At 38.0% G+C, this 13230-nt stretch overlaps 2 protein-coding genes across 2 annotated transcripts; one reads left to right on the forward strand and one right to left on the reverse strand.

The window, feature by feature from the left end:
* Positions 1-661: 661 nt before the first annotated feature.
* LOC140779366 (transcription factor EAT1-like) lies at positions 662-2217 on the reverse strand. Its single transcript, XM_073124392.1, has 3 exons — positions 1569-2217; positions 1058-1477; positions 662-945 (listed from the first exon to the last, which is right to left on the reverse strand). Exons 1-3 carry the CDS (start codon positions 2082-2084, stop codon positions 850-852), a joined length of 1032 nt encoding a protein of 343 aa, XP_072980493.1. The 5' UTR covers positions 2085-2217; the 3' UTR covers positions 662-849.
* A 1516-nt stretch (positions 2218-3733) lies between these two features.
* LOC140777921 (uncharacterized) lies at positions 3734-10722 on the forward strand. Its single transcript, XM_073122347.1, has 7 exons — positions 3734-4000; positions 4877-5182; positions 7533-7741; positions 7818-7866; positions 8023-8112; positions 8198-8260; positions 8426-10722. Exons 1-7 carry the CDS (start codon positions 3833-3835, stop codon positions 10136-10138), a joined length of 2598 nt encoding a protein of 865 aa, XP_072978448.1. The 5' UTR covers positions 3734-3832; the 3' UTR covers positions 10139-10722.
* Positions 10723-13230: the final 2508 nt, after the last annotated feature.

Consider the following 13230-nt stretch of genomic DNA (forward strand, 5'->3'; position numbering starts at 1 on the left):
CATATGTGAATCTTTTATAGGCAATGGCCTTGTTGGCCAAACTTAGGAAAATGGCATATTAAATTATACAACAAATTCTTTTCTTTATGGAATACTTAGTTTTCTTAGCCATTCAAACATTAAAAATAACACCATGATTTTTTTCCCCTTTTCCTTTATTCCAACTTATAAACAAAGCAGACTATAGCAGCTTGATGGGAATGTTCTGGATATATATTGATGGGACATCTTATAAGAATATATGATTGATGATCAATATTGCATATAAATTTAGAACAACAATATTAACACAAAGTATGTCTTATGTGGTCATACATCGATCTCTGAAGGTATAAAAGAACACATCTATAAGATACACAAGAAAAAAGAAGAATAAAAAGGAAGAATAAGAAGCTAGTGTATTAATAGAAATCTAGATAACTTTTTCTTTATAATCTATTACAATTTTTATGTGAAAAGTTTGGTTGTTAACCACATAATCAATGGAGAAGCCAGCAATTATCACATACTGTTATATTTTTCAAATCCAAATGTGGAAAGACCTAACTTTGTTTTAAGATAAAGTTATATTTGGTTTTGTAGATATTATATAATTTAGTACTTAATCAACTAACCATATGAAATATAAAATGAGCAACATATTAAAGATCATAAAAAAAAATTGTACCATACCTTCCAAGATATATATATCACAGGCAAATTTCAGAAAAAGTGATTCAAACTCCTACCTGCCACATTTCTACCATAGTAGTACTTGTACCAACTTAATCCTACTCTCTTTTACCTAACCTTGGGATAAATAAAAGTTTTAAAGTGAACCCAAACCCTAGAAATTAAAGTTCCAGTATTCTAAGAGCAAAGAAGATGAGGTGGGCAATGCACATTCATAGCTTCAATCAACTTCTTTGCAACTGCACTTGCATACACTGAAGACCCTTCATGAATCTGCATGGCAATGTAACAAATCCAACCTAGCTCCATTAGCCCAAGAAGTCTTAACATATATACCAAAAGAAAAGGGAAAGGAAACAAGGAAAGAAAGATAGATTTTATGAACCTTAGTGTTGAACATATAAATGTTGCAGTCTCCAATGATTCCTCCGGACAAGTGTAGCAGTTCAAGCTGCAGCTCATCAAGAACTTTTGATAGGATTAGCAAGCAACTCATCTTCTTCCTTTGTGTAAGCTTGATGGTCACCTCGTCCTCCACAATGCGCACATCCACATACGTCTCTTTAGATTTCCTTTGAAGCCACGAGCTCCTCAATGATCCTTTAAGCGCGTGCTGGCCGCCACCGCCGCCGCCGCTGTCGTCTATCGAGGGCTTCATTGAGGAGCTCTCCATGTCTCCGACCACGTCGTCGCTCCTCTCCTTTCCTCGCCGCTTCCTCGCGACGAGCAACTTGAGCTCGCCAACCCTCCTACCGAGCTCTTTGATGTAGTCGATCGTGTCGGATATGATCGTCGCCCTATCATCCTTCATTCCATGTGTAGATCGATCGAGTTAGCTTCATCAATCGATCTAATTTATTATTAATTGTATATATGTAGAATTATAAAAAGAGTACCTTTGTTCTGTTAGGGATGAGAGACTTGAGCTCTTCGAATTTCTCGGTAAGCCTCTCTCTCCTTTGCTTCTCCTTACCATCTCCCACTTCTTTAAAGACACTAGCCTTCTTCTGCCTCTTAAATGTAACCTGTGGGATCTCACCAAGTTCGACGTTTGGCATCGAACTGTAGACATCTCTCAGCAGGCACGTCTGGCCAGGCAAGTCGAACTGCACCGACGACGAGGCGTCGTAGAAGACGGTCGACTCCATATTCGACTCGCTGTCGGGCGGCGGCGGCCCATCGCCGAAGAACACGTCGACGTGCGGGTAGTGCAAGTTGGCAACGGAGAGGGCGGAGGGGTCGACGAAGCAGTGGTTAGCGTCGAGATCGAATTGGTGGTGGAAGTCGAGCTCGAGGGCTACGGCGGAAGCGGCGGCGGCGGTGGTTTGAGAAGGGCCGCCGAGATGATCTCCTTGGATTGGGATGATGCTCTCGTGGGAGGGAAAGAAATCAGATTGGTGGTTGTGATACATCTTAATTATTTTAAGGAGTACTCCACTTAATAAGTCTTCTAGTTATTAGTAGTTGCTATGGATTAGTGGAAAGGAAGAGCCGAGTAGGTTCATGGCGAGGAGAAAGGGGTGAAGAAGAGGAGAGGAGAGAAAGAAGCAAAGGTGATATTTGAGTAGAAGAAGGAAGTTGTTGGTTTTCTTGTGAGAGAGAGAGAGAGAAAGAAGAAGTTTGTTACTGAGATTCCCCTGAGAAGGGGCCCACCATCATCTCCATTGGCAAACACAATCTTCCGTAGTTCTGCAAACTGTGTACTGCTGAAATTATATGGCAGCACTACAAAGACTTGGCCTTCCTCCTCTTCCTCTTCCTCCTCCTCTTCTTCTTCTTCTACGGCATTCTTATGGAAAGAATAATCTCCCAATCCACAAACTATTTCAGTGATACTTTGTATATATATATAATTTGGTTGTAAATTTGGCTGTATGTGGTTAACTGTATAGAGTGATGAATTTAATTGTAACTTATCATCTCCTAATCATTTTATTTTATCGCGGTTTAGGCTAATATGTAATTATTATTATTTGCTAAGATATTTGATTAAGTTAAAGCTCGGATTTGAAGATTCTTGTAAAAACTAAATAAGCTTTCTAACACATCTAAACTAATATCGATTAGATTTTAAATAATAAAAATATGACAAACATATTTTTTATTATATTTTTATTATCTGGTATTATTTTATATAGGATTGGCTTATACAATTCTCCACATCATGTGACCTTCAAATTTGACTTATAATTTAATAAAATATAATAGTTTGATTTGATTAAATCCATAAGAAAATAAAATGACACAAATAAAAATTATCAGGATGTTAATTGAATTTAGACATAACAAAAAAGGGGAAAACTATAATTCCCCCTAAAAATATAGAATTATATACATACTCTTTTAATTATGAAAAATATTTAAAATAAAGATATAAGTATCATATAATCAATTTTAAGCACTCTACTGTACTTAAAATAGATGGTAGCAGTGGAAGAGAATCTTAAAGTTTTCTCATGCAATTTTGACCCATGGCTTTGCTGTTAATCAAATCTTGTGGAAGTTGGACCATGCCTTGGGCGCTACTCCATTCTTTGAAAATATTCTCCATAGGTTATTCTATTATGAAGATAATATTATTATGCGATTAATTTATCTTCTTTCTAAGGTAATTGGACCTTTTTAAATTGTTAATTAATTTTCCTAAAAGTTAAAAACAAAAATCAAAGATAGAAATTGAAATAATAAACTTATTGGGTTCCACTCTGATCATAATTCAAGATACACTTAGGATTGAGCAAATTATTTCATGAATTATATATATATTTTTAATATAGCAAATTGTCAGCCAACTATATATTATAAACTATGTCTAATATGATTATAAGACGTCTTAAATGTGTAAATATTAACACCATTTCTATCTTTAATAGACATACATACCTTACTCCTAATCGCATATTGGATCGGACAATGATGCAGATCCTCAATGAATTCGGATTAGCATCCATTAGTTATCGGAGTCGAAGTCAGAGTTGGAGTCGGATACATATATCCGACCCGTTTCCTCCCCAATATAATGGGAATTATAAAACGCATCCATCGATCGATCCATCTTCTCTCTTCTCACCGCCCCCAAACTTTTACCACGAGCTCAACTACACCCACGTCTCCTCTCCTTATCTCCGGCGGCGATCTCGTCTCCGCTTTCCGATCCGAGATGGACGACAGCTGTGCGGTGTGCGCGGAGACCCTGGAGTGGGTCGCCTACGGCTCTTGCGGTCACCGTGAGGTGTGCTCGACCTGCGTCGCCCGCCTCCGGTTCGTCCTCGACGACCGCCGCTGCTGCATCTGCAAGACCGAGTGCCCCACCGTGTTCGTCACCAAGGTCTTTGATTCCTTACTTCTCCCCTTTCCTTCCTTTCTATCTGATTGATTCGTTTGATTCGGGTGTTGGATTCAAGATTTGGTCCTCACGACTGCTTTAGTTCTTACGTCGTGGATTCGAGCTTGGGTTCTGATGGATCTTGATGTGAGCGGTAGCGCAAGGAGAGGAATTAGGGATTTTCTTGTGCCATTCCGATTGTTTAATTGGATTGCTTTTTCTTGTATTCTAGTTGTGGATTGGAGCTATAAGCTATTCGCCTCTAATGCAAGTTAAATTTGCGATTTGAGTAGTGACCTTGGGGAATTTGGTTCTATAATATTCCATGTTCTTCTGACTTATGCATGCTATATGTTGGCGTCCTCACAAGCACGAAAAAGGTGAATTGAGGTTTTCGCTTGCAATTGTGCTTCTGGAATTGAACCAATGTTTATGTATATCCTACATGCACATCAACAACTATAAGAAATTCTTAGTTTGCGTTTTCATATAACCTTCGGAGAATTTTATGATTTGGAGTGGACGATATGGCTTCTGATTAACGGTTACTATGTTTCGCCGAGTTATGTATGCTATGTTGCTGAATTCAGGTATATGTTGATATGTTGGGAAGCTTCAGCAGGCGAAATTAGTGTTCTTGTGTTGCAGTTGCACATCTTTAATGGAATCAATGTGTATAGTATCTTACATGTATATTAAAACTGTAAACTAAACGCATTCTTAATGCTAAAGTCTCTGATGTGAATAGTAACGTTTTGGGAACTTGGTTATTTGGAGTGAGTGAATCTATTCCCGCTTGGATAGTTAATAATTTAATACCTTTTTTCGACTGACATATCTTATGATGCTGAGGTCTGATATATGTGTTAAAATTAACAGGCCTTGGGGGATTACACGAGGGTGATATCTGATTTTTCAGTTTTCCCTGCTGGTGCCAACGAAGGGCAGGTCGGGTCACACTGGTATCATGAGGATACGCAGGCATACATTGATGATGTAGACCATTACAAGATGATAAGGGCAATGTGCCGGCTTTCTTGTAGTGTCTGTGACAATAGCACTGAGGAGCAAGGAAGCGGAGCCCCCAAGAGGAGGAGCAGATTCAGGAGTATTGAGCAGCTGAAGGGTCATCTCTTCCATCAGCATAGGTTGTTCATGTGCAGCCTTTGCTTGGAAGGGAGGAAGGTGAGGTTCTTGGATCTTAGTTCTTACCGCACAAGTTCGTTTTAGATGTGCATCAAAACTCTCTGTTTATTGCCATGAAATGCAGTGCTCAAAATATCAAAACCAACTAAAACTAGTATATTCATATTCTTTTCAGTAGGTAGAGAATGGCAGCTTGTCGCAGATTTTCAACAAGAATTGTTGATGATTTGGTAAAAACTTAAGAAAGTCCCTGCTAATCATCTGCAGGCCCATGACCTGTTAGTACAAAACATAAATGGAGCTTGTCAGTAATAGTCATTCTGACTGGAATCTATGTTTCTCAGTGCTGTCATAAGTTTGTCAAATATTGGATGAATCGATGATATTCAACTACCTCTTCATGCCACCACCCACAGTTTATTGCTATGTAGTAGGGAATATGTCTACATCACCTTTATTGAGTTTTATATTCTCCATGCATTTAAGAATTTGATTGTCTTGCTAAGATATTCGGTTTTAGGCTTTTAGCCCTTCTTGTGTTGTTGTAGACTTGTAGTTCCATCAATCATCACATAAATTATGAATGCGGGCATCTTATGTTGTGGCTGCATCGCTTGGAACTTTGATTTGAATAACTCACTATTTACATAACCTCTACCATCGAGCTTGTAAAACTCACATCATAACTGGACTGTATAGTTCTGATTAACAGATGTCCTACATTTGAAGTTATCATCTTTCTATTTTGTCTTAGTTCTTTTTCCATTATACGGCATTTTCTCTTTTCAAGAGTTGCTCATTTCATAAGCTGGAACTGCAACCCTCATAATATGTAGTTTTACCCACTAAGCTAGTCTATTCTTCTTCGTGTCAAGCTTCTTTTTGTATTATTCTTCTTTGGCTAATTATTTGGCATCAGTGTTTTGCTGTTGATAAGTAGGTTTAGGAAGAATAAAGTTTGACAACTTCTCCTTGATGTTTTTGCATTTTGAGTTGTTTCCTAGCTAATCTCATATTGTTGGGAGAAGCCTCTGTAATTGTTAATTATCAATGTATTGGTGAGCTTATAAGGGAATCAACATTGTGCTATTGTGCAATAGATTGACGGCATCCCTAGAGCATATCATTTGTCTCCTTTTGCTATATTCATTCTTGGTGTATGGGAACTCTTAGGGTTTTTCTTCATTTTAGCATGACCATAAACAAAGGTTCTGTTATAGTTGGTATGATCATCAGCAAACAACATTTTTTTTATGTTGAGACTAGAATGATTACCATAGTCACGGTATGGAAAACTCAATTGCCTGAGGAAATAGTCTGTATGGGTTTTAACTCCTATACAACTGGTGCCAATTTGATGTTAGTATTCAAGTTGCAGAAAGTTCCCTGATTTTTCCACATATCTTGCAGCAATAGAATTAGGCTTGAGCTGAAGGTGGTTTAGCACTTATGACTTATTATTCCATTCAGACCTCAGAGATATTTCTGTAGGGAAGCAAAATCTGAAAGTATACTACACTTAGTCAGGTCAATGTTTTTTTCGTAGTGTAGTTATGATTTAAGTTATTTATTATTGGTGTTGTCAAAGAAGCAAATTGATTAATAATTACCGGGCAAAGAAGAAGCATTTGGCTGTTTAATCTGGATTTCTCTTCTAGTTAATGATTTGGTAAGTTGCATATTTAACATGAACTGTAAGTATCAAATATTTTTGGTCTGCCTAAAAGGATGAGTTTTTACAAGGATAATTTCATTCTGAAGACACAATTTGTAAATGGCTACTCAACATTAGATTAAGCATTTTGTATCTCATAGTTAGAGGTGATACCATGAAAAACTATTAATTTTCTAGCATATGGAAAATTTTGAATGGGATTTTACCATTCTTAGTTCTTTCATGCATTGCTCCATGTAACCATGTTGATTTTCACTCTTCAGAACTAGAGACAAAAGAATTGAAAACTTTGCTCAGTTGAAATTATTCATCATTGTTGTAGTAAGTCATCATTATTGCTATATTGGTTGTAATTCCCTCCAAAGGCAGAATCTCTTATTGATGAGTCAAGGAAGAACTGGATGAAAAATGTTGGTGCTCTTCAATAATGACGTCATTTTTTTAATAGCATTTTATGTATGAGATGTGCTAACATGCAGTCTGTAAGGAAAAAAGAAAATGTATTGTCTCTTCCTCTGATCTGAAAACAAAATTCACCAGTACTCATATGATTGCAGAAGCTGGTGCAAAATATACCCTTTTATTAGTAGGAAGTGTCCGAGTGTTCTCATAGAATAATTTTATTAGTTTCCTCAGTAATATAGCTACCTGCTCTTTACCTAAACATTTCCCTTCTGAGGATCTCTTTGCTGAACATCTTAAATTGTTGAGCAGGTATTTATTTGTGAGCAAAAGCTTTATAATAGATCACAACTAACTCAACACATAAGCACCGGTGATTCAGAGGTGGATGGCACTGAGAGTGAACGTGGTGGATTTGCCGGGCATCCAATGTGCGAGTTCTGCAAAAACCCATTTTATGGGGATAATGAACTCTACATGCACATGTCAACTGAACATTTTACATGCCATTTATGCCAAAGGTATGTAGACTTCAATGCTTTTAAATGTACAGTACATCAAAACTTACATGATTTCTGATTCTTCATTGATTTACAGACAGCATCCTGGGCAATATGATTATTATAGGAACTATGATGATCTAGAGGTATGTTATCATCAAATGATTTACGTTGGTTAGATTTTGATTAATGACTGGCATCTTTGGTATTTAGCTAGCTAGATGTTAAATTTTTTAACAAAAATTGGCACTCTTTTATACTTTAAGAATGGTTTCATATTGTTAAAATGCTACTACTCATAGATGCATTTCCGCCAAGAACATTTCCTTTGTGAAGATGAAGCATGCTTGGCGAAGAAATTTATTGTTTTCCAGAGTGAAGCAGAAATGAAGGTAATTATACAAATGAAATTAGTTCATCTTTTAGTTGATCTTTTTGACATGCTAATGTGCTAAATGGCCCTTTGTTTCTCTCCAGAGACATAATGCTATTGAGCATGGGGGGAACATGTCTCGTTCTAAAAGGAATGCTGCGCTTCAGGTGTGGAACAACTCTTGTTCTTATCTCTTTTTATTTGAATTATTGCGCGATAATTGCTAATCTGAATGAATGTTTCTCACACTTTTAGGTGCACTTATTTGTGAATTGTGGCTACATATGCATAAGCATTTTCAGTCACAATCTAATTTCTTATTCATTATTCAGATACCCACTAGCTTTAGATATCGAAGGACTGAGCAAGAGCACAGACGAGGAAGAGGTCGTGGTTTTCGTCCTGATACATCTAGCAACCAACTAGCAATGGCCATTGAAGCAAGCCTTGAGACAGCAATGGCCAATGGTAGAGTTCGGGATTCTTCTTCTACTGCTCGTGCAATTGAGAGTGGAGAGGTAAATCAACGCGACATAGTTACAGGCTCATTGGATTCATTGAATATCAATTCTGGTTCTGAAGCACCTTCAAGATCTCTAGCAACCCAGAACCAAAGCTCTAGGTCTGCCACAATTTTAGAAGAATCTTCCTTCCCACCCCTTTTAGATAGGGAGATCCCTGAGCCTTCAGCTAGGTATGCTCAGGCTCTTACTCAGAACTCAAGGAGTGCTTCCAGACTTGGAGAGGACTCATTTCCTCCTCTGCCTGGTGCAAATAAGAAGAATAAACCAAAAGTGCAGCAGGGGTTAGAAGGTTTAGCTAAGAATACTCTTGCAGCCCGCCTCCAGCAACGTAGCAAAGGCTCTATTACAATAAATTCTGCTCGGTCGAGGCCATCAGTGAATCATAAACTTGTCCCTTCTAGTTCTGGAACATCTTCGCAAATCTGGCCTACACCAAATCAAGGACTTCCGTCTTCTTCTAATTCTCAACATCGGGTAATACAACCAGCCAGAGAAAATGGGTTTGTATCACCACCTTCTGCCAATACTGCATGGAGTGCAAGTAGCTCAAACAGGATGAGACATTCTGCATCAGCTCCTAACCTCATTGAGAAAGGATCTTCAAACCAAGCTGCAGCAAATACAGCTTCTATTGCCAGCAGAAGTCAAGTGCTGCCTACAAGCAGGCAATCAGCACCAAATGTAGAGGATGTTCGGACAGCAAACAAGTCCTTGGTTGAAAGGATCCGTGCTGCCTTAGGAATGGACGAGGATAGGTATACCACCTTTAAAAGCATTTCTGCTGAATATCGTCAAGGACAAATTAATACTTGGGAGTATCTTTCCTATGTTGAGCAGTTTGGTCTGTCACATCTAATTCTTGAACTTGCACGGCTCTTACCTGATGTTAATAGACAGAAAGAACTAACTGATGCCTATCATGCCAATTTACGTTTCAAGGATCTGCAACAAAATGCTGGAAGTAGTCCTGGTAGATCTAGAGAGGGTAATCCTAAAAAGAAAGGAAAGGGTAAAGTTGTCCATAATGCTGAAACTAGTACTCCAAAAGATGCATTGACCGATAACATTTTAGAGACTGTAAGAAAGTTACAGTCGGGTTACAAGCCTCAGGAAGGAAATGTTGAAGTTTTATCAAAGGATGGGTACCGAGCTGCCAAGGAGAAGTTGCAAATATCAGCTGGGGAATCGCATTCTAATCCGAGTTCTCTTAGTATAAATACAGCTGGCCCAAGTGGCAATAGAGAAAGAGAATCCCTTTTAGATGGTACCGGTGCCAACCAGAACTTGGGTTTTGAAGGCAGCAGCAAACAACGGAAGAAGACAGCGAAGTTTCTGAGAGTCCGGTTGGGTGATGGTTCGGCAGCAGCACTTCTTGACCTTGGTCGTCCAAATGCTAGCCCTGAACAATTGGAGCAAGAATCTGCTAATAACCCCTCTGAGGGGTTGCCTATAAGGGGCGTTTGGCGAAACGGCGGTGGTCAAAGACTTTTTTCCAATACTCAGAGAAATCCCTCGAACTGATATCTTCTATAAATAGTCTTTTAAAGGCAAGTTATTTAAAATGCAAGCTTGCTCAGTGATTCGCCTGATTTGTCCAAGAAAATGGTCGCAGGAGGTAGTCGTTTTCTGTGCAGCGATTTTACGTCTGTGGTGTGCGCTTATATCACTATCCGGCGGCTAATAAACCATTCAAACTAGTGTTGCCTAAAAGTCTGGTGTGTCATTTTGTGGTGCAACCTGGTTGAGTCTATTGGCTGAAGGTAAACTTTCAGTAACAGTTGAAAATTTTGATGTATGGTTGAATCATTTTATAATTTTCTGTTATGATGTGCGATTGAGTTGTTTACAGGCACTTTTGCCTCTGCAAAAGTATATAGCTCTTGTCGGTGATGAATACAAATAGATATTACCTTCTGCTATGTGTTTTCAATACTGCTAGTTATTAATTGAGTCGCAGCACACACTTCATTGTATGCTTGCTGATTCAGCGATCCACTGATGTGAGAACCTAACAGAAGAATGGTCCTATGGGTGGATTCCTAACCTTCCCTGTTATTTTAATTTTCCCCCCTTCTTTGCCGTAACTCAAGATTTCACCTTGTTATTTAGAAGAATGTTTGTCCTATACAGTCTATGATAGATTATAGGATCTGGTCGTATGTTTTGACCTTTATATTAGTGTGACAGTATAATTTGCCCCACATGTATTACAGTTGTGGATAGAACATGGTTTGCCAGAATGTAGTGGTTTTGAGTTATTAGAACATTGGTAGTACTTGGATTCTTTATTGGTGTTTATTATTTAGGAAAATTTGTATTTAACACCCTGTTTTTTAATTTATTTATGGTTTACACTCTCTGTTTTTAATATTTATAAATTGAGGCTTACTTTTTTACAATTATGTGTAGAAAATATCTTATTATTAAATTTTCTTAACTAAATGTAATTAAATTCTTAGGGTAAATAAACTATACTAAAAAGATTACAAAAATACTCTCACCTAACTTATACCTTACTTTTCTGAATTTATATCTAGTGTTATTTATAAGCTAATTTGCTCCTTTCTTTTTATATATATAAAGGCATTTTAGTCTAGTTTACTCCTCTTCTTTTTTTTTTCTCCCTAAGGTTGGAACATTTTATAAAAAAAAAATTTATATATTTATAGTTGACAAATTATATTTTTTTATGATATTTGGGTTAATCTAATCCAAGGTGTTTTTTTTTTGTACGCAGTTAATCAAATGTAAAATTCGATTTGTAAATACTGTAAATGGAGAGGGTAAATCTCAAATATGTCAAAAGGCATGGCATTAAATGCAAATTGCCCTTTCGTTTTCTTTTTATTATGCATGGCATGATTAAGTAATTTGTCCAGAATATACACCAGTCATTGATTTTGTAGCGCTTCTTAGGTTTGGTTGAAAGAAGTGATGCGTCAATCTACGTCCTAACTAATCTTAAAGTGGATGACAAATGTACCCTAATCTTAAAAGGTATAGAATTTCTTTATAAACTGCCATAAAAAAAGCCCTTTTCTCTTTTTCTTCTAAACAAAGGGTTTGATTGGGTTATAGAACTAACGGTTCCGATTAGGTGCCAGCCACAACTAAAGATGTGTTTGGTAGCTAGAAAGTAAAATTGAATGAAACGACTGATGCAAATTCCCTAACTTCCAACTTTCTCATCCCTTTTCTCCTCTTTCGCTTTCCATCTTAAATTTAAACGTCCGTTGCTTCCTACTTGTTTCAAAAAGATGTACAGAAAGGACTTGAAACTGAAGATACTACTAGTTCACGAGCCAACAACACAGTTGGGAAAGCAAAAATATTCTCAGCCTTACCTCCATTAATAAAGATGCTGTGGAGAGAGAGAGAGAGAGAGAGAGAGAGGATTTGATAAGAAACATAATCTAGAGCTTTTATTTAAGCTTGAGGCAGCTAACATTTACCATATCCACACACACACACACTCCACTGACAACCTAAACTTGCAGTTGATAAGCATACATTGAAATCAAACTTAACATACTTTTCTAGTTTCACACCACACTAGTTCTCCCAAACAGCAAACCCACACAGTTAAAAATACTCCAAACTTATACTAATCCCTTCTACCATACCAGTGGTTGCAATCTCTCATGGGTGCCCAGACTGCTGGCCTCTGTGACCAAATCCAGGCATCCCAGGCAACCCAGGCATGCTACCAAACCCCGGAATGGAGCCAAACAGAGGACTACTCCCAAGCCCAAACCCAGTGGATGGCATTGGCAAGCTTGGAGTCCCAGAGTAGCCAGGAAATCCAGGATAGGTCTGAGGCTGGTAAACCTTTGGCTCTGTGCTCTTGATCTCCCTCCCTTCAACAATGCCCACAAGAGAGGCAGAGAGAAACAGAGCAAGGATTAGAGTCATCTTAGTGCACTTCTCCATCTCTCTACTTTGTTGTAGTGTAACTTGCATGGATACTGTGAGCTGCTACCATGCACCACCCTCCCCATTTTATAGCATGCCAAGGATGCAGGAATTTGCTACAGCTGGGGGTACTTGGGAGCTCCTAATTGGCTGCACAAACTTTTCAACAGAGTTAGGATCTGCTGCACTGGCCATTAACTTGAGCTAGCAGAAGTAGTTGGGATTTTAAATAAAGTAGGCAGTAAGTAATAAAACGACTCATAAAAATTGGGTTCCAGTATTGTGTTATGATGTCTTTGAAGAGGGTTACATGTAGTGTACAGCAGAAGATCAGTATGCATGATCCAATTGGGCTTAATCTAAACCTGCACTCCTTTATGGGGCTGCCCCCCTTACTGCCAACTAACATGGGATGTTGAAGATTCACGGTATAAGTGTGAGATTTTATTGCAACCTACCTCTGACATAAGATTTTTTGCACTAATAGTAATCGTTTGGTGAAGGCATTCACATCTCTGTTGGATAGTAACAGAGTAGGTGGACAGCCTTCAACTCCCCCATTGAATGTAACCTGGAGAGAGAGAGAGAGAGTGAAAGGGAGAGTTACAAACTTCGTTCAAACTCTGCTCATTATGATATGTAATGGTTCTTTTTTTCAAAAAATTTACAAATCCATCTTATATTTTATCTATTTTATAATT

Source organism: Typha angustifolia, chromosome 15 (genome assembly GCF_048772165.1).
Source record: "Typha angustifolia cultivar Huaian chromosome 15, ASM4877216v1, whole genome shotgun sequence".
Taxonomy (NCBI): Eukaryota; Viridiplantae; Streptophyta; class Magnoliopsida; order Poales; family Typhaceae; genus Typha; species Typha angustifolia.

Coding starts and splice junctions, on each gene's coding strand:
- LOC140779366 (XM_073124392.1), bottom strand. CDS start 2,084: ATGTATCACAACCACCAATCTGATTTCTTTCCCTCCCACGAGAGCATC. Junction 1,478..1,568: donor TCATCCCTAACAGAACAAAG/GTACTCTTTTTA, acceptor CATGGAATGAAG/GATGATAGGGCGACGATCAT. Junction 946..1,057: donor TTTATATGTTCAACACTAAG/GTTCATAAAATC, acceptor ATTGCCATGCAG/ATTCATGAAGGGTCTTCAGT.
- LOC140777921 (XM_073122347.1), top strand. CDS start 3,833: ATGGACGACAGCTGTGCGGTGTGCGCGGAGACCCTGGAGTGGGTCGCC. Junction 4,001..4,876: donor CCACCGTGTTCGTCACCAAG/GTCTTTGATTCC, acceptor TAAAATTAACAG/GCCTTGGGGGATTACACGAG. Junction 8,261..8,425: donor AAAGGAATGCTGCGCTTCAG/GTGTGGAACAAC, acceptor TTCATTATTCAG/ATACCCACTAGCTTTAGATA.